This window comes from Hemiscyllium ocellatum, chromosome 2 (genome assembly GCF_020745735.1).
Source record: "Hemiscyllium ocellatum isolate sHemOce1 chromosome 2, sHemOce1.pat.X.cur, whole genome shotgun sequence".
NCBI classification, from domain to species: Eukaryota; Metazoa; Chordata; class Chondrichthyes; order Orectolobiformes; family Hemiscylliidae; genus Hemiscyllium; species Hemiscyllium ocellatum.
In genome coordinates this window covers 49,428,495-49,451,237 of record NC_083402.1, presented here as the reverse complement: position 1 = coordinate 49,451,237, position 22,743 = coordinate 49,428,495, and the positions used below count along the sequence as shown (strand labels likewise).

Genomic DNA, 22,743 nt, shown 5'->3' with positions numbered 1-22,743 from the left:
GACAAAATAGCAGGGATTCGGGATAGGGGGTGGGGATTCTACAGACAGGACGTACCTAAGGAAAGTAAAGTATGTGGCCTAGTGTGGCAACTAGGGTGAGAGAATGGCCTGCATTGCAAGGGAACATTAGGCATGTATTGTGGAAAGGTCAGGCAGCATCCAAGGAACAGGAAATTCGACGTTTTGGGCATAAGCCCTTCATCAGCCCTTCCTGATGAAGGGCTTATGCCCGAAATGTCGAATTTCCTGTTCCTTGGATGCTGCCTGACCTGCTGCGCTTTTCCAGCAACATATTTTCAGCTCTGATACTCCAGCATCTGCAGACCTCACTTTCTCCATGTATTGTGGAAAGTATAGTTTGCAGTTGCTATGCCATTATGTTGCTGGTGAGGAAAAGAGAATTTTTATTTCTATCATTTCTGTTTGACCGGGGAATTCTCTTCCCAAGAGGTTAGAGCAGGGTCATTGAATACTTTTCGGGAAGAGACAGATTCCTCACTAACAAAAGGGTCAAAGGTTAGGTAGAAAAGTGGAGTTTCGCACAAAACTCAAATTGACAGGATCTTATTGATTGGAGTAAGAAGCCAAATAGGCTTTTCCTTGATCATCTGTCACAGTTTAGTTCTGTCTGATCAGTCAAGTAATCTGTTGGACAAAACTTTGAAGAATAGTTGGAATTCTCAATAAAATTTCCTCGAGGTGATTAATAGGACAATGATCAAAATATTGATTGCTGATAAAACCTTGTTATGTTATAAAAGAGATAGCTGTGATTTTATAGCATCAGTGCTGGAAAATAAATTCCAATTATTCCATCCACTGCTCAATATCAATATTGCCTGACACTAATTTGGATGATTTTGTCCTTCAGATGCAAAGTCAACCACTGTATAAAGATTGGATATATCAACAAAAGGAACATGGGATTCTGAAGACATCCTCAGGTCGTTCATGAAGGGAAGTAACAGCTATCTTGCAAGCAAATAGACTTCAATTTCTACTAGGATGTAGATAATGATTAAACAGGTTATTGTGTGCAATTTCAGGCACCCAATCATCAAAAGGGCATTGATACATTGGAGAGGTTTAAGAGAGTGAAAAGCAATCATGATTTTGGGACTCAAGGCTAAACATTATGAACAGTCTCAGAGAATTAAACATGCTTTTGTTGAAGAAAAGAAGATTAGGTTGGACATGACACTTAAATTGCTGAAAGGCTTGGATAATATAGTTCTAAGTAGGTTATTTAACTTAAGAGTGTGAGCACAGAACCAGAAAACCCGTTCCATAATGAACAAACCTGAAGCAAAAACACAAAATGAGAAGAAATACACTTTCCACAGAACAATAACAAAAAAATGTTACTGCCTTGCAGAGAAAGTAATAATGTTGCACACATTCAATTTTGGAGAGTTAGGTGTACATCTAGTTACAAACACCATGACAGAAGTTAATCCATCGCTGAACTGTATAAACTTACTGTGAGGCACAGTCCAACATCAATAAATCAAATCTTAAAGCAGGAGTAGGGTTGCTAAACTTGCATAAGTTCTCCTGCACAATGAACCAAGATGGTGCTGGCACAGTAGGTAGTGTTCAGGCTTGTCACAGCTTGTCTTCTCCGGTTGGTGGCATCATTTTCTCTATGGACTTTGTCTTTTTTTTCTTTTTCTCTTCCTATCTTTTTCATCTTCAAGGCCAGAGTGGTGGTGACATGATGGCGCCTGCAGTATTGGCAGCATGGATCAGGACTCCTGGCAGGAGTGGAGGTGCCGGGAGCTTAGATGCTCGACAATGGTGGGGCCTCGACCCTGGACTCTCAGTGGTAGGTTTGGACTAAGGACTCCTGGTGATAGTTGGCCCAGAGCCTAAAGTCTTGGTGATGTCAGTGAGGCAGTGGCGGCAGCAGAGCCAGAGTCCCTTGAATATTGGTTTTGTCATTGCTGTTCCCAGACCAGGTCTTCTTGAAGACCAGAGCATGTTGCAGAGATGTTGCAGAAGCCCTAAAGCCATAATTGAGATCCCAATTTAAACAGAATATAAACTCTTATTTAAATAATTTCCTTTTATCCTTATTGTAACTCAAAATGGCATGTGAGTGTGGTGAACACTTTCGACAGTATCTTCAAGATGTACACGACAATAAAATCATTTATTTACTCACACTTAAGAAAAACTGTGCAAGTTTTCCTGCTCTTGATTAGAATGCACCCATCTCTATGTCCCTCCTTGAAACCCAACCCGGTGTCAACATCTTCAAAACAGCTAACAATAAAATGAATAAAGTAAATTAAAAAATTAAGAACTTGAAGGACAATAATGCATGCACTGTACAGCCAATCTACCTTAACACAGGATCAAGTGGAAATCTTTGTGTTAGCGAACTGAGTTAGTGATTTTAATTGCCATGCCATTGGTCAACTGATTGACCATTTCTGCTGCAAAAGTGAGAAAGCTAAGTTTGCAGATGACACCAAAATTGGAGGTGTAGTGGACAGTGAAGAGGGTTACCTCAGGTTACAACAGGATCTGTATCAGATGGGCCAATGGGCTGAGAAGTGACAGATGAAGTTTAATTCAGATAAATGGGAGGTGCTGCATTTTGGGAAAGCAAATCTTAGTAGGACTTATACACTTAATGGTAAGGTCCTAGGGAGTGTTGCTGAACAAAGAGACCTTGGAGTGCAGGTTCATAGCTCCTTGAAAGTGGAGTCACAGCTAGATAGGATAGTGAAGAAGGCGTTTGGTATGCTTTTCTTTATTGGTCAGTGTATTGAGTACAGGAGTTGGGAGGTCATATTGTGGCTGTACAGGACATTGGTTAGGCCACTGTTGGAACATTGCGTGCAATTCTGGTCTCCTTCCTATTGGAAAGATGTTGTGAAACTTGAAAGGGTTCAGAAAAGATTTACAAGGATATTACCAGGGTTGGAGGATCTGAGCTACAGGGAGAGGCTGAACAGGCTGGGGCTGTTTTCCCTGGACCATCGGAGGCTGAGGGGTGACCTTATAGAGGTTTACAAAATTATGAGGGGCATGGATTGGATAAATAGACAAAGTCTTTTCCCTGGGGTCAAGGAGTCCAGAACTAGAGGGCATAGGTTTAGGGTGAGAGGGAAAAGATATAAAAGAGACCTAAGGGGCAACTTTTTCACACAGAGGGTGGTACGTGTATGGAATGAGCTGCCAGAGGATGTGGTGGAGGCTGGTACAATTGCAACATTTAAGAGGCATTTGGATGGGTAAAAGAATAGGAAGGGTTTGGAGGGATATGGGCCGGGTGCTGGCTAGATTGGGTTGGGATATCTGGTCGGCATGAACAGGTTGGACCGAAGGGTCTGTTTCCATGCTGACTCTTACATCAGAACGCGGCCACGAGCAATAAGATATGTTTCAATTGAAAATGGTTCTCTAGAGGAAGAGGAGAGAGACCATGGGTGCAGGGACACAGACCTTGTGGCATCATAAAAGTATACCTGTTCCTCCAGCTTCCACCAGAAAGATCTCTTTTAAGTTACCTTGGAGGGCACCACCTGACAGCTTGACTAAATTTAGTGGGAGGAACAATTTAAAATGCCAGAATCCAGAGTATGACATTAGCTAAGTGAAGCACTTGGTTCTGGGAGAAAAACCAAATATTGCAAAACCCAAGAATTTAACAGTTCTATCTTGAGTTACTCCATTTTAAATGCTTATTACTTTTATTTCCAATAAACACGGTCATTTAAATTTATTCTCAGTGATTTGGATATTCTTGGACCAAGCAAAATAAGACTGTGTTTAAGAAACAAGGGTTGCAACATTAAGTAATATTACGTCACATTGAATACAAGGCAACAGTTCTGTTGATCATAAATGCATCAACACAATAACAGAGTGGCATTAGCTAATATATACACAATAGCATTCATTGTGCCACATTATGGGATGAAACTGTTGTCAACAGAGACCAAATAAATACTGGAATAACATTAGTTTTAGTTAAAAAAGCTTTAATCAAAATATTATTTCAAACAGAACAAAAATTTTGCAACGGGGTTGAGATTTTCCAATACTGAAGTGGGTAGCTCAAATCCTTACTTGAGTAGACAAGCAGAAGGCTGGAAGGGCATAGGAAGCCAGGTAGCATCAGATGGTGGAGAAGTCCGAAGTTTCGGGTATAACCCTCCTTCAGGAATAGAGGTGGGGGTAGGGGTTATAGGTGGAGAGAGGGACGGAATGGTGAGATGGTGAAAGATGAATGTAGGTGGTAGATACAATCTAGTAGGTTGATAGAAGGAATGAATCGATTGGCAGCTAGAAGGAGCAGTCGGTTGGAGAGATGGCAGGGTTGGAAAGGGAGTCAGGGGATAGCTGGGAAGGTTATTTGAAACTGAACAACTCAATGTTGAGTCCTCCAGGTTGTAGGCTGCCCAGGCAGAAGGTGAGGTGTTGATCCTCCAATGTGCAGTCTGATTCACTGTGGCAATAGAGGAAACAGAGGATGGACGTCAGAGATGGAGTGGGAAGGGGAACTGAAATGGTCAGGCTCCATACTCAGCAGAACCACTTCAATATAACCTCCAATGTATCGCCTCCAATAACTAAGCTCAGTTTTCAGCTGTCTGAGTACCTGAGGAAAGAATTGCAAAGACTAAAGCCATGGTTTAATGCACAGCAATGATATCCAGATTACTAAATACTTCAGAGACCTGGAAATCTCACAGTGGGCACATTTCGGCACTGGAGAAATACCATCAATGATACCTTTGCAATATTCTCCAAAACTGGAGTGAAGGAAGACAGTCAAATCACAGCATCCTCTTCCCAAGTTAACTTGTCTAGCATTAAGGTACTAATCGCTCAAAACCAGCTCAGGTCAGAAAATGTTGCTCACATTCATAACACCAAAGTTCCATGGAAACGGTCCTTCTCTGAATTTGGTCGCAGCACAAGATTCCAATATGAACATTGCAAATGTTTCAGGAATGTACTCAGTATATCCTTGAAGAAATTGAACAGCCACTAGAATTAATGTCCTCCAAAGCTGTCGAGTGGGACAGTTCATTTGCAAAGGCATTGAGAAAATTTGTTTGAAACATAAGGGGGAAAATTGAGGCCTACTAAGAATTCATCCATCCACTCCTTCAAATACCAGCTATGTCACACATAACAGAGACTGTGGATTTGGCATCAGATTAATCAGCTAGCCCAGAAAACATGGAAACCGAGTGGAAAGAAGTCATTTTCCTATGCTGAGGGATTGTTCAAGGAGACTTGTTCCACTGGACTATGACATTGATAGTGGTTGCCCTCACTTGTCATCTGCATCATAGATAACCAGGAATTTATTTCTATGCGTCAACTTCAAATTTCAAATGCATGCAGTTCATTGTGTTACCTCTGTATGCCATGGGGAAAGAGGTAGTGTCATAGTGTTGTTGCTGTCACTACAAATTCAGAGATCCAGGTAAAATTCAGGTGGCCTAGGATTCAAGTCCCACCATAGCAAACGCTTCAATTTGAATTCAAATTTTAAAAAAATCTGAAAGTTAGAAGTCTAATGAAGACAATAAAATAATTTAATTATCATAAAAACTCATCTGGTTTGCTAACATCCTTGAAGGAAGGAAAACTGCTGGGCTGACTAAGTCTGGCCTATATGTGACTCCAGACAAACAGCTACGTGGTTGGCTTTTAACTGCCCTCTGATATGGCATTTAATTGCAACAATCTCTGAAAAGTCAAAATGGAATGCATTCGGATGGACCACCTTGCATCAACTAAAGGACGAAAAATGACTATGGTAAACTCAGCATTGTCGACCTGCAAATACCTCTTCGGGCAGCACGGTGGCACAGTGGTTAGCACTGCTGTCTCACAGCGCCTGAGACCCGGGTTCAATTCCCGACTCAGGCGACTGACTGTGTGGAGTTTGCACGTTCTCCCCGTGTCGGCGTGGGTTTCCTCCGGGTGCTTCGGTTTCCTCCCACAATCCAAAGATGTGCGGGTCAGGTGAATTGGCCATGCTAAGTTGCCCGTAGTGTTAGGTAAATGTAGGGGTATGGGTGGGTTGCGCTTCGGCGGGTCGTTGTTGGGCCGAAGGGCCTGTTTCCACACTGTAAAGTAATCTAATCTTCAGGTGTGTTTTAAAAAGTGGGCGGCACGGTGGCACAGTGGTTAGCACTGCTGCCTCACAGCGCCTGAGACCCGGGTTCAATTCCCGACTCAGGCGACTGACTGTGTGGAGTTTGCACGTTCTCCCCGTGTCTGCGTGGGTTTCCTCCGGGTGCTCCGGTTTCCTCCCACAGTCACAAAGATGTGCGGGTCAGGTGAATTGGCCATGCTAAAATTGCCCGTAGTGTTAGGTAAGGGGTAAATGTAGGGGTATGGGTGGGTTGCGCTTCGGCGGGTCGGTGTGGACTTGTTGGGCCGAAGGGCCTGTTTCCACACTGTAAGTAATCTAATCTAATCTAAACAACATTTGGGACTAGTGCCAACATTTCATAGACTATTCAAACAAAAGACTCAAAAACATGTTTTGATTTGATTTATTGTTGTCATTTGTACCTAAGTACAGTGTAACATTTTGTTTTGCAAGCAGTACAGACAGATCATAACAAAAAAGGACATACAGGTCATAGGCTGCTTACACAGAGTGACACATACGAGGTGACAAGTGCACAGGAGGTGCATAAAAGTAGGATCAACATTGGCTTTGAAATTTGAGAGAAACAAAGACACATATGAGAATTCTTACAGGCATCGCATTCAAACCAGAACTCCATCAATAAGCACATCAATTTAGAACGTATCTACCTTCCCTTGAAAAAGAAAGAACCAGAAATGATGGCACCCACCTTAAGAAACCAAGACCTATAACCAGAAAGGTGGGACACACCACCAGTGCTTCACCAGAGACTCTCACTGAAGATGTTACCTAGTGTGGTGACAAAACGCCTGAAAACAAACTTCGAGCTCATACTTATTAGAGAGATCTGTTCAACAGTCTAAGATCATTTTGGGAAATTGTACCATACGGTGTCCCAAACAACACCATCGCTATTCCTGTGTTTGACCTGTTCCACTAGCAGGACAGTCCTCGAAAAGATGTCAGAAGAAAGGTAAAAGGTCAGGATGGAGAAGCACTAGGAATCAACAACATTGCCTCTGGACCTCATGAAGTTTCACGTATTAATCGAACCATCTAACCATCAATGGCATCATCATCACTATCAACACTCTAGGGGTTACCATTGAGCAGAAAACTTAACTGAAATTAATCATATAAGTACTGTGGCTGAACAGCAGGTCAGAGTCTAGAACTCTTGCAGCAAGGAACTCATTTCCTGACTGTTCGAAGCCTATCCACCCAAAACAAGGCAGAAGTCAGGAGTGTGATAGAATACTTGCTGCTTGCCTGGATGAATCCATCCAGGACAAAGCAGCATTTATGATCAGTGAAATTGCTTTGGATAAGGGTGTTAAAAATCCCTTTCTTCCTCACCATAAAGATTCACTGGTTGTGAAATCTAAAAATGCTTAAAATTAAAATTGTTATTCTAATGTCAAGAAAACAGGAGATAATCTGTAGTTGGACAAAATAAGTTTAATCAACTTTTTAAAATGCCTAACTTTACCAGAGGTTGACTGATGATGATACCTAGTATGATGACAAAACATCTGAAAATCTGATGAATCAAGACAAAAGATGGAAAATTATAGGCCAATTAGCTTAACCTTGATTGTTGGTAAAATTCCAGAATCCATCATTAAGGATGAGGTTTCTAAATTCTTGGAAGAGCAGGGTCGGATTAGAACAAGCGCAGCAGGTCAGGCAGCATCCAAGGAACAGGAGAATCGATGTTTCGGGCATAAGCCCTTCTTGGATGCTGCCTGACCTGCTGCGCTTTTCCAGCAACACATTTTCAGCTCTAGTCTCCAGCATCTGCAGTCCTCACTTTCTCCTTGGATTAGAACAAGTCAACATGGATTTAGTAAGGGGAGGTCGTGCCTCACAAACCTGTTGGAATTCTTTGAAGAGGCAACAAGTAGGTTAGACTAGGGAAACCCAGTGGATGTGGTCTATCTAGACTTCCAAAAGGCCTTTGATAAGGTGCCACATGGGAAGCCGCTGAGCAAGGTGAGGGCCCATGGTGTTCGAGGTGAGCTACTGGGATGGATTGAGAATTGGCTGTCTGACAGAAGGCAGAGAGTTGGGATAAAAGGTTCTTTTTCGGAATGGCAGCCGGTGACAAGCGGTGTCCCACAGGGTTCAGTGTTGGGGCCACAGCTGTTCACGTTATATATTAATGATCTGGATGAAGGGACTGGGGGCATTCTAGCAAAATTTGCTGATGATACGAAGTTAGGTGGACAGGCAGGTAGTACTGAGGAAGTGGGGGGGGCAGCAGAAGGAGCTAGACAATTTGGGAGAGTAGTCCAGGAAATGGCTAATGGAATTCAATGTGCGCAAATGCAAAGTCTTGCACTTTGGAAAAAAGAATACAAGCATGGACTACTTTCTAAACGGTGAGAAAATTCATAAAGCCAAAGTACAAAAGGATCTGGGAATGCTAGTCGAGGATTTTCTAAAGGTAAACATGCAGGTTTAGTCTGTGATTAAGAAAGCGAATGCAATGTTGTCATTTATCTCAAGAAGGTTGGAATATAAAAGCAGTGTTGTCCTACTGAAACTTTATAAAGCTCTGGTTAGGCCCCATTTGGGGTACTGTGTCCAGTTTTGGTCCCCACGCCTCAGGAAGGACATACTGGCACTGGACTGAGCGGAGATTCACACGGATGATCCCTGGAATGGTAGGTCTAACATATGAGGAACGGCTGAGGATCCAGGGATTGTATTCATTGGAGTTTAGAAGATTAAGAGGCGATCTAATAGAAACTTAAAAGCTAATACATAGCTTGGAAAGGGTGGACGCTAGGAAATTGTTTCCGTTAGGCGAGGAGACTAGGACCCGTGGACACAGCCTTAGAATTAGAGGGGGTAAAATCAGAACAGAAACGCGTTGACATTTCTTCAGTCAGAGAGTGGTGGGCCTGTGGAATTCATTACCGCAGAGTGCAGTGGTGGCCGGGATGCTAAATGTCTTCAAGGCAGAGATTGACAAATTCTTGATGTCACAACGAATTAAGGGCTACGGGGAGAATGCGGGTAAGTGGAGTTGAAATGCCCATCAGCCACGATTGAATGGCGGAGTGGACTCGATGGGCCGAATGAACCTTCCAACTCAGCGAGCAAATTTACATCCAGAGTTTATCAGAGATGAACACCAGCTTCCTGAAAAATACATCATGAAAATTTTACAACTCAAGCATAATACTTTCTAGCTCTCACCTCAACTCCTACACATGGATGGGATTTATATTGCAATGGGGAACATTCCTAGATTTTTTTTTCTGGACTTGCATCAGATTACATATTGGGGACTTTTAAGTCTCACTTATTAAAACTTATCTTTTTGATCAAACGCTTGGTCTTTTTTGCTGTCTTGGTGTCAATTTTTGTCTTATAGCACTCATATGAAGCTCCTTGGGATGGTTGTGCAGCGTTAAAAGCAGTGACAGCAATCCTTTGTATCGTGGACAAGGGAAATGGTGTAAAGTAATTCCTTCAGCGAGATGAAAAAAAATTATTCTCCATTTGAATATCCCACCTGGAATCTGGTTTGCACGGATTTGCTTTCAATCAAGCAGACGTGTTCTCTACCCTTAACGCCTACCATTAAACTCGAGCAGGAGTTTACTGTCATTAACACTCGCTCTTCCTCCCTCTCTATCAGCAGCATTTAAAATAAAACGAACTATTTTCCAGCCCCCCCCCCCAGAAGAAGTCAAATTGGACTCAAAATATTAAATACTTTTCTTTCTCCGCAGACACTGTAATCCCTGTAGAATTTCTCTTCAGATTTCAGCTCCTTCACCAACATGGCGCCTAGTAATGATGGTCAGAGGATGCAAAGGGGGCCTTTCTAACCTCCCGGCACGTCAAGGTGCGGCGCCCGAACATATCCCTGTACAAATCATGCTTTTAAAAATCGCATTAATTAAAGATCACCGATTCTGTCATGGCGGCTTCCTGGTTCAGACGCCAACATTAGAGAAAAAGAAGAAAAAGACATCGCCGAATCATTGCGGATATTTGAGGGGGCTGTGTTTCCAAAGAAGTGATGAGATTCTGAGTGGCGGCAGCGAAGGACAAGGGCAGTCCGGGGTCCTTCATGACCTCTACTGGAAGTAGAGGTTGAGCCATGGCGCCTGTCGGTTACTTGGAGCCGGTGTGTACCCGCAGCGGGGTTTTATGAGGGCCGTCTGGAGAGGAGTGGGAGGCACGCCCCGGCGGTCTGTTTCGTTGGCCCTCTTGGAGCCGGATTGTCCGACAATATGGTGAGTGTGATGGTGGGCCCATTGGTGTCATCGCCTCCCCCCTTACTCAGCCAGAGTCGGGCATGATCCTCAAGCTCATTACCGAGTACACCCAGCCAGGACGGCGCTCACATTTAATCCCAGAAGGAGACTACGGGGTAGGCCCCATTTGCCTCACTGCCTGGGGGAGCCAGCGATTTCGTATTTGTGCAAATCTGCTCCTTTTTCTCAAACGCATTCCGTCACTCCTGTAATGATTCCCGATCAGTAAATCGCCTGGGGATTTGTTTCTGGCTCTTGAAATACTTGAGCTGTTTTCACCCCCCCCCCCCCCCAATACTTGTTTGTTATGTTACATCTTAATCCCCACTATAATCAGAAGGCAGACATATTATTGACTGAAAACAACAAATGCTGGAGATCACAGCGGGTCAGACAGTATCCATATAGAGAGAGAGACAGAGAGAGTGCGCAAGCTAACTTTTAGAGTCTAGATGACTCTTCATCAGAGTGAAGTGTGGAGGTACAGCATTTATGCTGTAGTTAGTGGCGGGAGTGGTTTTAGGGTGCTGATAGAAAAACTGTATTATTGACTTGAGGTGAGGCTCATTGATAGTACAAGGTATCGCCTTTTTTTGTTTTGAAGTATTTATGGTTGTCACATCCAAAGAGAATTGAAAGTTATTTCAAGTATGGACATTTAAAATTAAGACAATAGTTGTCTATATCGCCAGAACTAGATTCCAACTGTTTTAATGTAAATGCTTAGTTAAAGTATGACAATAGATCAGAGTGGAATAGTAAGTACAAATGTTAAAAATGGCAGATGTTTTAAAATTTTGGGGTCAATATTGGCAATACCTTGCTTAATTACTTTCAGGGATCAATGATTTTTTGGTGCTAAGATTTTTTGAAAAGGAAACAAATACGTAGGGCAGAGTCCAGAAAAGGGGAAATTGAACTGAATGTTATTGGGGTTAATTACTTTCTGATCCATTGAACACCATTTGGCTGAATGGTTTCATTATGGTCTGATGTTTGAGTCTGGTTCCAACTCGAAGGGGATTAAAGCCTGATTTCCTATTCTCTTAAACTGTCATTCCATCTGAAAAAATACATTTAAAAGTCATCTCCAACCACTTTAAAGCTTTAAACACTAATAAAGTTAATTTTGAAGCAAGATAGAGAATGGAGGAAATACTTAAGATTAATGATCTTTATTCTGGTTTAGAAATTAAGGGTTTAAATATCCTGTAAGGCAAAAGCAAATATAAGAATGGGGTATGGGGAGGAGAGAGCTTGTGGATTAAACTGAGGTATTCAGGTAAGGGGATCACCCAGATTGCATTTAAGCTTCCCAGTGTACAGGGGAGGCTGGATTGTAGGCTGAGGGTATAAAGTGCTAATTTGAAAAAAAGTATAAATAATTCACTGTTTCATTTGTGTTTTGCCTGGGTTTCTGGATGGTGGGAAGGAAGAAGGAAAAAGGACAAATGTTGCATTTGCTGTGCACGTATGGTGGAGAGATTGGGGTGCTGTGGGGAAGGGAGTGGGTTTTCACAGTAATTGAAGACTAGAGGGACTAGCCCTGTTGAAATGTCAAAAAGAGAAGGAAAGATGTGTTTGGTGGAGATAATGCTGAAGGTGGTAGAAATTACTGAGGATTGTCCAGTGATGGAGACTGATGGGCTGTTTGATGAAAAGTGGAATGCTTATTAGATCTGGAAATCAAGAGGTGAGGACAGGATTGTGGGAAATTGGATTAAAATGCTTGGGCTCCCTGTCAACTACAATAGTGTGAAATCTTTGGGTTGGGGAAAAGGAAGGAATATTGGAAGTACTGGTACGGAAGGTGACATTATTGAGTAAATGCAACAAGAGAAAGACAACACGTTGGAATACCTTGGATTCTGGGTGAAGGGCTCTGGCCCAAAATGTCAATTCTCCTGCTCCTCGGATGCTGCCTGACCTGCTTTGCTTTTCCAGCAACACACACTTGACCTTGGAACATATAGTGAGAACAGAGAGTTGTGGTTTTGTAGTTAACACAAAGTAGACTATCCATCTAATGGTACTATGAAAGAATGGTATTGCAATGGATTCTGTAAATGTGTCACTTCCTAATATTTTTAAGAGTCTGGAAGAATTTGATCTTGACTGTGGAAGAAGAATAAATGTAAATGCATCTAAAAGAACCATGTTGATGTACATACAGCTTGCCTGAAATTCATCCTTTTGTAAACTAATTGTCTGTCGTACAACAGATCCATACAGTTGGATTTAACTATCATATCTTCCACAGTTTCATGGAAGCCGATCATTCGAGTGTGATTCTGATTGCAAGCCTACGCATGACAAAGTTAAATTTTTGTGCAATATTCTGAGTTCTATTTGCAGAAGAAAAATTGGTAACAATTACAATATAAAACCAAGTCATCCAATCTAAATTTGTCAGTATTTACTTTTCAAAACTGCAAATAGTTCTTATCATTTTTTAATCTTAAGTCGCTATCCAACCTAATACTAAAAGGCAACCTTGTCCTTACCTCAACTATAGACCTTAGAGGTGAACTCCAATGTGCAACAACTGTATATGCGAAAAGTTTTATTCTGCTTGAAAACATTTGCCTACAGTGATGTAAAAATTGGCCCTCTTTCCTCCAGTTCGGGAAACAATTTTGTTTTTAAGCAAATTGCCCATACTTTGATAATTTGCAATGCGTCTTTCATATAATGTAGTAATTTGTGTCATATGAAGAATAGTCCAAACTCTCAAGGTCATTTGCAGTTTCATTGTTTGCTACTTTGTACTATAGTTTGGACACTTTAGAATTCCTTTGGTCACTGAAATAAAATTAATTTGTTGTGAAATATTATCCAACCAATGGAACAATATCACCTGTGGTTCACACTGACTTCTTTCCCTTCCAGGGTATTATAGGTGTGCAATTAGTGGTTACTATGGTAATGGCCAGTATCATACAGAAGATCACACCTCACTACTCACTTGCTCGCTGGTTGCTTTGTAATGGAAGGTATGGGATTACTTTCAAATAAGATGTAATCAGACCAATGTTTTGATATTGCAGCTTATGTTCAAGTATGCCATTTTAGATCAATTATCTTTTTGTCACACTAATAGACTTTGCGTAAGAGGGAATTTCCCAAGTTCAGTCAGTGTTTTTATTTATTTCCAATTAGATTATTGCCTACCATTTCTGAATAGTGAAAGAACTCTTTAAAATTGACTTAGATGGAGGTCAGAAAATCAAAATTTTGCAGATGTTTGAAAGCAAAGCTTTTGAAACACTCAGCAGGCTAGACAAACAGTTATTAAGAACACACATGAACAGTTTGCATTTGCTTCCTTAGGAGTACTTCCTCAGAATTGGTGATGCTAGAATTGTCCTTTTTATATCCATGGGAATGATGGGGGGAGAAACCTTTGCATAAAATATGGTCTTGATTACTAGCCAGGCTTCTTGGGATTTTAATTGTGCAGGTGTAGCTGGAATGGTAGTACTAGGTCTCACCGCTCACTATTTGTCACTTTTTGCTTTAAGTAGATTGAATGCTTCGAATAAGTTATATGGGAATTGTTTCTCATGGGATTATAACTTGTTGCAAAGACAGGAAGATCAGGAGAGTAAGATTCAGAGAAGGAAGGCCAAAATAAAATATATTTTGTGAAGCAAATGTTTATCTCTGATCCATGGTCTGCCTCTCACTCAGGAATATGATAGATGTATGCCACTTTTGATGACCCGCACAAGGTGGAATACATGGTTGTGGGTTTCTAGAGGTTGACTCATAGTTGTACAGCATAGAAACAGGCCCTGTGGCTCACAATGTCTATGCTTACCAACAAAATACTAAGCTAATACCATTTGTCTGGACTTGGTTGATAGACTATAATGCCTGGCATTTTAAATACCTATTCAGTTGTTCTTAAATGTTGCAAGAGTACCTGGCTGCACAACTCCCTTGGGGACCACGTTCTGTATTTCTACCATCCCCTGGATGAGATCTCTCTTTTTTTTAATCGAGTTGTACAGCACAGAAACAGACCCTTTGGTTCAACTCATCCATGCTGACCAAGTTTACAAAACTAAACTAGTCCCACTTGCCTGCATTTGGTTAACGTCTCTCTGAACCTTTCCTATTTGTTTAACTATACAAATATTTTTAAAATGTCGCAACTGTACCTGCATCTACCACTTCCTCCACGATTCATTCCACATACAAACCACCCTCTATCTGAAAAGTTGCCCCTCGGGTCCCTTCTAAAGCTTTCCCCTCACTTTAAAAATATGACCCCTAGTTTTGAACAGCCCACTCTCGGGACAAGACCTTTGCTATTTCCCTCATGATTTTATAAATCTCTATCAGGTCATTCCTCAATTTCCTATGCTCCAGTGAAACAGGTCTCTGCTTATCCAGCCTCTTTTTATAACTCAAACCCTCCAGTCTCAGCAACATCTTAGTAAATCTTTCCTGAGCCTTTTCCAGTTTAATAATATCCTTCCTGTAGTAGGGCAACCAGAACTGTACACAGTAAAAAAAAAATAGCCTTACCCAGTGTCCTGTGCTACCTCAACATGGCATCCCAACCTCCATACTTAATGGTCTGAGCAAAATGGCAAGTGTGCTAAACATCTTAACTACCTTGTCTACTTGTGACACAAGTTTCAAAGATCTATGTGCTTGAAACCCCCAGGTCTGTCTGTTTGACAACACTACCCAGAATGCTACAATTACCTGTATAAGTCCTGTCCTTGTATATTTTACCAAAATGTACATACCTTGCATTTATCCAAGTTAAACTCCATCTGTCACTCCTTAACCTATTGACCTGGTAGATCAAGATCCTTTTGTAATCTCCGTTAGCCTTCTTCACTGTCAATGACACCATCAGTTTTGGTGCTATCTAACTTACTAACCATACCTCCTAAATTTTCACCCAAATCATTTGTAGAAATTACAAGCAGCAATGGACTCGGGACCAATCTGTGTGGAACACCGCTGGTCACAGGCCTCCAGTCCAAAAACCCTCCACCACCACTGTCTGTCTCCCATTGTCAAGCCAACTTTGTTTTTGATTGGCAAGCTCTTCCTGAATCCCATTTGATATAACTTTTCTAATCAGTTTACAGTGTGGAACCTTGTCAAAGGCCTCACTAAAGTCCATGTAGACAAGGTCTACCACTCTGCTTCATCTTTCTTTTTGGTTATGTTGTCAATCCACTCAGTCAAGTTTGTGTGCGTGGGAAATCATGAATCAAAGCCATATTGACTATCCCTAATCAGCCCTTGCCTCCCCAAATGCATGTAAATCCTATTTCTAAGAATTCCCTCCAACAAATTGCACACCACAGATGTCAGATCCACTGGTGTGTAGTTCCCAAGCTTCTCCTTGCAGCCAAGGCACAATATTCACCAATCTTTAGTCCTCCAGCTTCTCACTCGTGGGTGTCAATGATACAAGTATCTCTGCTAGAACTCCACAATTTGTTCCCTAATATTCACAATGTTGTGGGATAGATTTGATTGTTTTCTAGGAGATTCAACCAGGAGATTTTTAAAGGCCACTAGCACCTTTTTCTCCAATTTCCTGTACTCACCATAAAGCTGTGCCCTCTAGTCTTAGATTCATCTGCCATACGGAAAAGATTCTTACAATCTATCTTGTCTATTCCCCTCATAATTTTGTATACTTCAGTTAGATTCCCACTCAGCTTCTTGGACTCTAAGGAAAATGAATCCAACCTACGCAGTCTTTCCTCGCAACATGCTGCTGAATCTCATCTTCACTCTATCAAAGTGGAATCTCATCCTTCTGATAGTGTCGTAACTATAACTGTATGTAGTACTCCATCTGGTGCCAAACTGATATTTTATAATGTTGTAACAAGAGATTGTTGCTCGTACGTTCTACAACCTGAATAATGAAGGCAAGCAACCCGTACCACCTTCACCACCCTGTCCATCTGTGCTGACACCTTCAGGGATTTATGAACTTCTACACAAAGGTCCCTTTGTTGCTCAGTACTCCCTCCGAGACCTAATATTTAATTTGTATATCCTTGCCTGATTAGATCTCCCAAAATGCAATACCTCTGACTTCTTGGAATTAATTTCTATCTGCCATTACTTTTCCAAATTGATCAGCTGATCAATGTCGGACGAGAATGTGTGATCTAGTAGAAAGTGAGGACTGCAGATACTGGAGATCAGAGTCAAGAGTGTGGTGCTGGAAAAGCACAGCAGCTCAGGCAGTATCTGAAGAGCAGGAGAATTGACGTTTCAGGCATAAGCCCAGGGCTCATGCCTGAAACATCAATTTGCCTGCCCCTCAAATGCTGCCTGACCTGCTGTGCTTTTCTAGCACCACACACTCAACTATAGACTGAGACCATCATTCTCACCATGAACAACCCCACCAATTTTCATGTCAGCTGCAAACTTAATTATGCCTTGCATTCCATGGGCTCTTACTTTTTGGACCAGCGTCCAATGTGTGGGACTTTGTCCCTCCATATAAACTGAGCTATTCTCATTGGTATATTTATTCACCTTCTAACAAATAACTCAGATAGGGTCTCCCTCCAATAAATGTGTGTTGACTATCCCTGATCAATCCCTGCCTTTCCAACTATGGCTGTGAATTTTTTTCAATAAGTTACGTAGCACTGACGTAAGATTGACCGGTGTTTTCCCTAGAGCGTCGGAGGCTGAGGGGTGACCTTATAGAAATTTACAAAATTGAGGGGCATGAATAAGATAAATAGACAGAGTCTTTTCCCTGGGGTTGAGGAGTCCAGAACTAGAGGGCATAGGTTTAGGGTGAGAGGGGAAAGATATAAAAGAGACCTAAGGGGCAATGTTTTCATGCAGAGGGTGGTACATGTATGGAATGAACTGCCAGAGAAAGTGGTGGAGGCTGGTACAATTGCAACATTTAAGAGGCATTTGAATGGGTATATGAATAGGAAGGGTTTGGAGGGATATGGGCCGGGTGCTGGCAGGTGGGCTAGATTGGGTTGGGATATCTGGTCGACGTCGACGGGTTGGACCGAAAGGGTCTGTTTCCATGCTGTACATCTCTATGACTATGACTATGACTCTATCAAGGCACCACCCCTGCAAAGAGTATCCCATCCAGACCCACCCCCATTACTGTTACCCTGCATCTCTATGGATAATCTACTTAGCCTGCACATACCTGCGCACTTGGGCCATTTAGCATGGCTCATCCATCTAATCAGCGCATTAGATTTCTTACGGTATGGAAACAGGCCCTTCGCTCCAACTAGTTCACACCAACCCTCCAAAGAGTAACCCAACCAGACCCATGCACCGAACACCATGGACAATTTAACTTGACCAATTCACCTAACCTGCACATCTTTGGATTGTGGGAGGAATCCAGAGCACCTGGAGGAAACCCACGTAGACACAGGGAGAATGTGCAAACTCCACACAGTTGCCCAAGGCTGGGATTGAACCCAGGTCCCTAGCGCTGTGGAGCAGTAGTGCTAACCACTGAGCCATTGTGCTGTCCTAATACTCTATACGGTCAAAGTCTACAATAGTAATGCACAGAAGCACAGTCTATTTAAAATAGAAAGGTATCCCAAGGTGTTTGGAAAGTGAGAGATCTGACAAAAATGTCTCCCAACCTCAAAGGCAACATCATGGTATTCAAAATGCTCAATCTAAGAAATAACACTGAGCGCCCAGATAGCATAACATTAATATTGGATGTCATGAATAAGTGGCCATAAATGTAAAAACAATTGCTTCAAAAGATTAGAGGATTGTAGGTAGCTACAGACTGAAAGGATGTCATAGAATTTGAACACGTTATGAACATGGGTGAACCAAGCAACAATTGTAATCAATCTTTGAACTGTGGGAGGAAACCCGTGCAGGCAGGGCAATATGGAAACTCCACATAGACAATTGCTTAAGGCTGGAATTGAACTCAGCTCCATGGCGCTGTGAGGCAGCAGTACTGACCATTGAGTGAATAGTAATATGCTGTATATTCTTTATATTTCATGTATCTGTTGACATCCAAGGTTCTCTTGACTTACTGCTCTTGCTGTTCACTGTGAGGAAACATGCTGGCCCTGAATTCTCACTATGCGACTTTTAAAAGGCTCCCACTTTGCAAATGTAGACTCACCTGCAAGTAGTTGCTCACAGTCTGTTTATCAGATTTTGTCTAATAATATTGAAGTTGGCCTTCCCCCAATTTAGACACTGAAACTTTTGCACTATCTTTATCTCTTTATGTAATGACTTTGAAGCTTGGAATTATGGTTACTATCCCCAAAACACTCGCCCACTGAAGCTTCAACCACTTGACTGACCTCATTCCATCAGATTAGGTCTAGCACTGTAGCACTGCCCCATCTCATTTAGGACTGTTATGTACTGGCATGCACTCCAAAAGTTATACCTCATCTCATCCTTTCACACTAAGGTAATCCTAGTTAATGTTGGCAAAGTTGAAATTCCCTACAGCTATAATCCTACATTCTCTCACTTTTCTGTTATTTGCTTAAATATCTGCTCTTCTATTTCCTTCTGCTTGTTGGGGGGCCTTTAGTTTAATTCTTCTAGGACATCATCCCTCATTACTGCAGTGATCAGTAAGTATTGAATATCATGCATTCAATCCCCTACTTTTATTTTTCACCCTATAATAATAGTTTCCCCAGTATAGTTTAACATGCTGTTAGTTGTCTTCCTTATGTGAATAATTTTCAATGTTTGCCCCAGCATTGCTTTTCTGAACAGTTAAGGTTTTAATTTCTAGCCATTTTTGACCACTGGTTCCACTGTGGTTTGTTGGTTTGGGATTGTGTTATAAGGTATTTTGTGTTGTCTGTTTTAGGAATTATAACTGAAACAAATTTCTTTTGTACAGGATCATTCTTAAACCTGTATTAATGTTTGTTGCTTACTTGCCCTTGGGCAGCCTTGTATGTTATATTAGTTCATGTTTGTCACTTGATTTCTTATCATTGGTTTTCAGGAAGTAAATTGAAAGCAAACAATAACCTTGCAAAATTTGGAAAATCTATAGCATTCTTAATGTTAACAAGATAATCATCGACATTAATTTGAAACTTATGTTGGTGCTGGGATAAAGACAGAAATCTAACCGAGTGTAATCAACATCCAATTCAGACAATTACTTTGTTGCCTGAGGCAAATGTTTGACTTGCAGTCTAGCCTTCATTACAGAAGGTCAATGAGATTGCTTCTCTATTTTAAAAAGTGCTTTGGTATGTTTTATTTGTCTTCTTGTTCAGATGTATTTGCATGTGATTCGTCCAAATCCTGGCACTGTGACCCTATTTTGTTGCCTGCTGCTGATGTTTAAGAATCCAAACCCTTTGCTTCTCTATCCCTGAATCACCTGGTGGTATACATAAATATGTGCAGCTATTTCATTTTGCTGTTGATTGGAAGTATGATGGTATCATGAAGCACTGACTTCATGAGAGGCCCAAAAACACAATGGGAGCAACAGAAGATCAAGCAGCCTGTGGTGCCTATTCTGTCATTCAGTACGGTCGTGGCTGAGTTTGGACTTCAGTTCCATTTTCTAGCTTGCTGTCTATATCCCTTAATCGGCTGAGACCACAAATCTGTTTATTCCAACTTTAAATGAATTCAACAATGGAGTTTCTACAACCCTTTAAGTTGAAGTGCTTTTTTTCTCATCTCACTTCTAAATTCACAGCCCTTTATTGTGAGACTGTTTAGATTTCCCAATAAGTGGAATTAAGTTCTCACTCAACTCTATCAAACTTTTTCAGAATTTTTTATGTTTCAATGGGATCACCTCTTATTCTAAATTCCAAATGTATAGGCCCAATTTACTCAGCTTTCCATTCCAGGAATCAATTTGGTGAGCCTTTTTTGTACTGCTTCCGGTCCAAGTATAACCTGGCATCCAATACTTGTCTTATCTCTAATGAAATATTATGACTGACACCTCCAAAAGAACTTGTAAACGTATTCATGGCAGAAGTGCTCCAACATCAGTGCCCAACCTTAAGTCGACATTCCCATTGTTGGATATTGGAGGATCAGTGCAAACTTGATGGGCTGAATGTCCTGTTTCTGCGCAATAGGGATTTTATTTCGAGGATCTGCTCAAGAAAAGAAAAGAAGATCCTTACTTAAATCTGGAGACCAAAACTCAGCAGAATACTCCAGATGTTTTTTAATCAACCTATAGACTTGTTGCACATCTTTATTCCTGTACTCCAATTCTCTTTCAGTAAAGGCTAACATGCAATTTGCCTTCATAATTGCTTGCTGCATTTGCATTCTAACTTTGTGCACCTTACACATTAAAACTTAAAATTTCATACCTTTCTAAATAAATCTGCTTTTCTATTCCGACAACCAAAGTGGCTAAGTTCACATTTCCCTGCATTATATTCCATTTGCCAGCTTGTTACCCATTCTTACCATTACCTGTCTGTGCCTTCCTCACAACCTGACTTGGTATCATCAACTTTGATGCACTACTGTCTCTTCATCCAAGTTATTAGTGTAGATAGTAATAGCACTGATCCTAATAGCACTCTACTATTCACCAACTTGGAAAATGCCCTGTCTCCCACCACTTTCTGTAGTATTTGACAACATTAAATCTATTGGTACCATGCTCAAATCCTGGGCGTTTTGGAGAACCATAACAAGCACAGACACTATCTCTGTAGCTATCTCTTTTAGAGCTTGAGGCTTTATGCCAAGGGTTTGTTAGGTTATCATCCCTTGAGTTTTCAAGTATCTTTACTCTGCTGATATAATTTTTTACCCTCTCATTTCAGCCTCTAAAGTTACCATCTGTTTCTGGTGTAAAATTTGTATCTTTTACAGTCTAGTTAGACACAACAATATTTGTTGAATATGTCTACCATTTCCTCACTCCCATAATAATCTCTTCTGTCTGTGCTTTGAAGGAGCCAACTACTGTCCGTTTTTATAGATGTTTTCTGATTGGCCTGTTCAGAGATGATGTTACCCACCTCTGGACCAGGTGGGAGTTGAACTCAGACCTCCTTGCCAGAGGGTACTATCACTATGCCATTAGAGCTCTCTTCTTTTTTATATACTTATAAACAGTTCTTACAATCTGTTTTTATAACTTGCTCACTTTTTTTCCTTTTCATTAACTTTTTGGTGGTCTTGTGCTGGTTTTAAAACACTCCTAATACTCAGGCTGCTTAGTGTTTGTTGCAACATTGTTAGTCTCACCTTTTAATCTAATATTGTCCTTAACTTCCTAAGCTGTGAAAGGAATTTTGTTGGTGACATTTTATTTTTCAGTAAAACGTATTTTTGTTCACTGTTTTGAAATGTTTCTTTAAGTGTTTCCCACTGTTCATTTATCTTCATACTATTGATTTTATTTGCCTAATTGATGTTCGCCAGTTCTCCCCCGTACCCATGTAATATGCTTTCTTTAAGATCGGGATTAGAGTATGCCTCTTTGAGACATTTAATGGAATTCGATGGTGGTATGATCACTATTTCTCAGTAGAATGTTTACTTTGCTAATGAATGTGCTTTTGCAGAGGATGCTAGTGCAATCCAGCTAACTTATTCCATTTAAATGAACAGACTTGACATTGTGAGGTCATCTGCTGTTTCAGATACCTAACACTTGCTTCTGACTAATGCCATCAATTTGGTATCTAAGATAATTTTGAAAGCCACCTGTAGGTACGAGTAGACCACAGACTGCAACAGTTCATCTGTAAAGTAAAATTTAAAGGGAATATTACATATCAAAGTTTGAATGGTCTGTATGAGGATAACAATTCTAAGAATAAAGTTGAGTTGAACCAGGAACCTCTGAGATCAGTGAACATAGGGTGCAGTTTACATGCTGGAAGCAGGTTTTTGAATGTGCTTACTACAGTACAGTGGAATAAATAATCCACAGCTTTGTACCTTCTACCAATTGTCCTGATACTATACTTATAATGTTGAACTTTAGGTGCTATAATGCTGTCAATGACTTCACCTGTCCAGATATTTTACATTATATTAATTAACATTAGATATTGCAGCTAATTTGGTATTTAAAGTCTGTGAGAAGATTTGTAGCTCGGGTGCTCGTTGTTGTGGTTCTGTGCGCCGAGCTGGGAATTTGTGTTGCAGATGTTTCGTCCCCTGTCTAGGTGACATCCTCAGCACTTGGGAGCCTCTTGTGAAGCGCTTCTTTGATCTTTCCTCCGGCATTTGTAGTGGTTTGAATCTGCCGCTTCCGGTTGTCAGTTCCAGCTGTTCGTTGCAGTGGTCGGTATATTGGGTCCAGGTCAATGTGCTTATTGATTGAATCTGTGG

General features: G+C 41.1%; 1 protein-coding gene across 2 annotated transcripts in view; it reads left to right on the top strand.

The window, feature by feature from the left end:
- Positions 1 to 10,223: 10,223 nt before the first annotated feature.
- Positions 10,224 to 22,743, top strand: part of tmem161b (transmembrane protein 161B) — a 91,622-nt gene continuing 79,102 nt past the window's right edge. The window contains exons 1-2 of one of the 2 annotated variants that reach the window (XM_060844147.1): positions 10,301 to 10,383; positions 13,294 to 13,397. In XM_060844147.1, the coding sequence (XP_060700130.1) occupies positions 10,381 to 10,383; positions 13,294 to 13,397 (107 nt within the window). In that variant the 5' untranslated portion in view covers positions 10,301 to 10,380. Of the gene's footprint in view, positions 10,384 to 13,293; positions 13,398 to 22,743 lie in introns of both variants that reach the window. The other variant, XM_060844154.1, reaches the window with a different exon arrangement.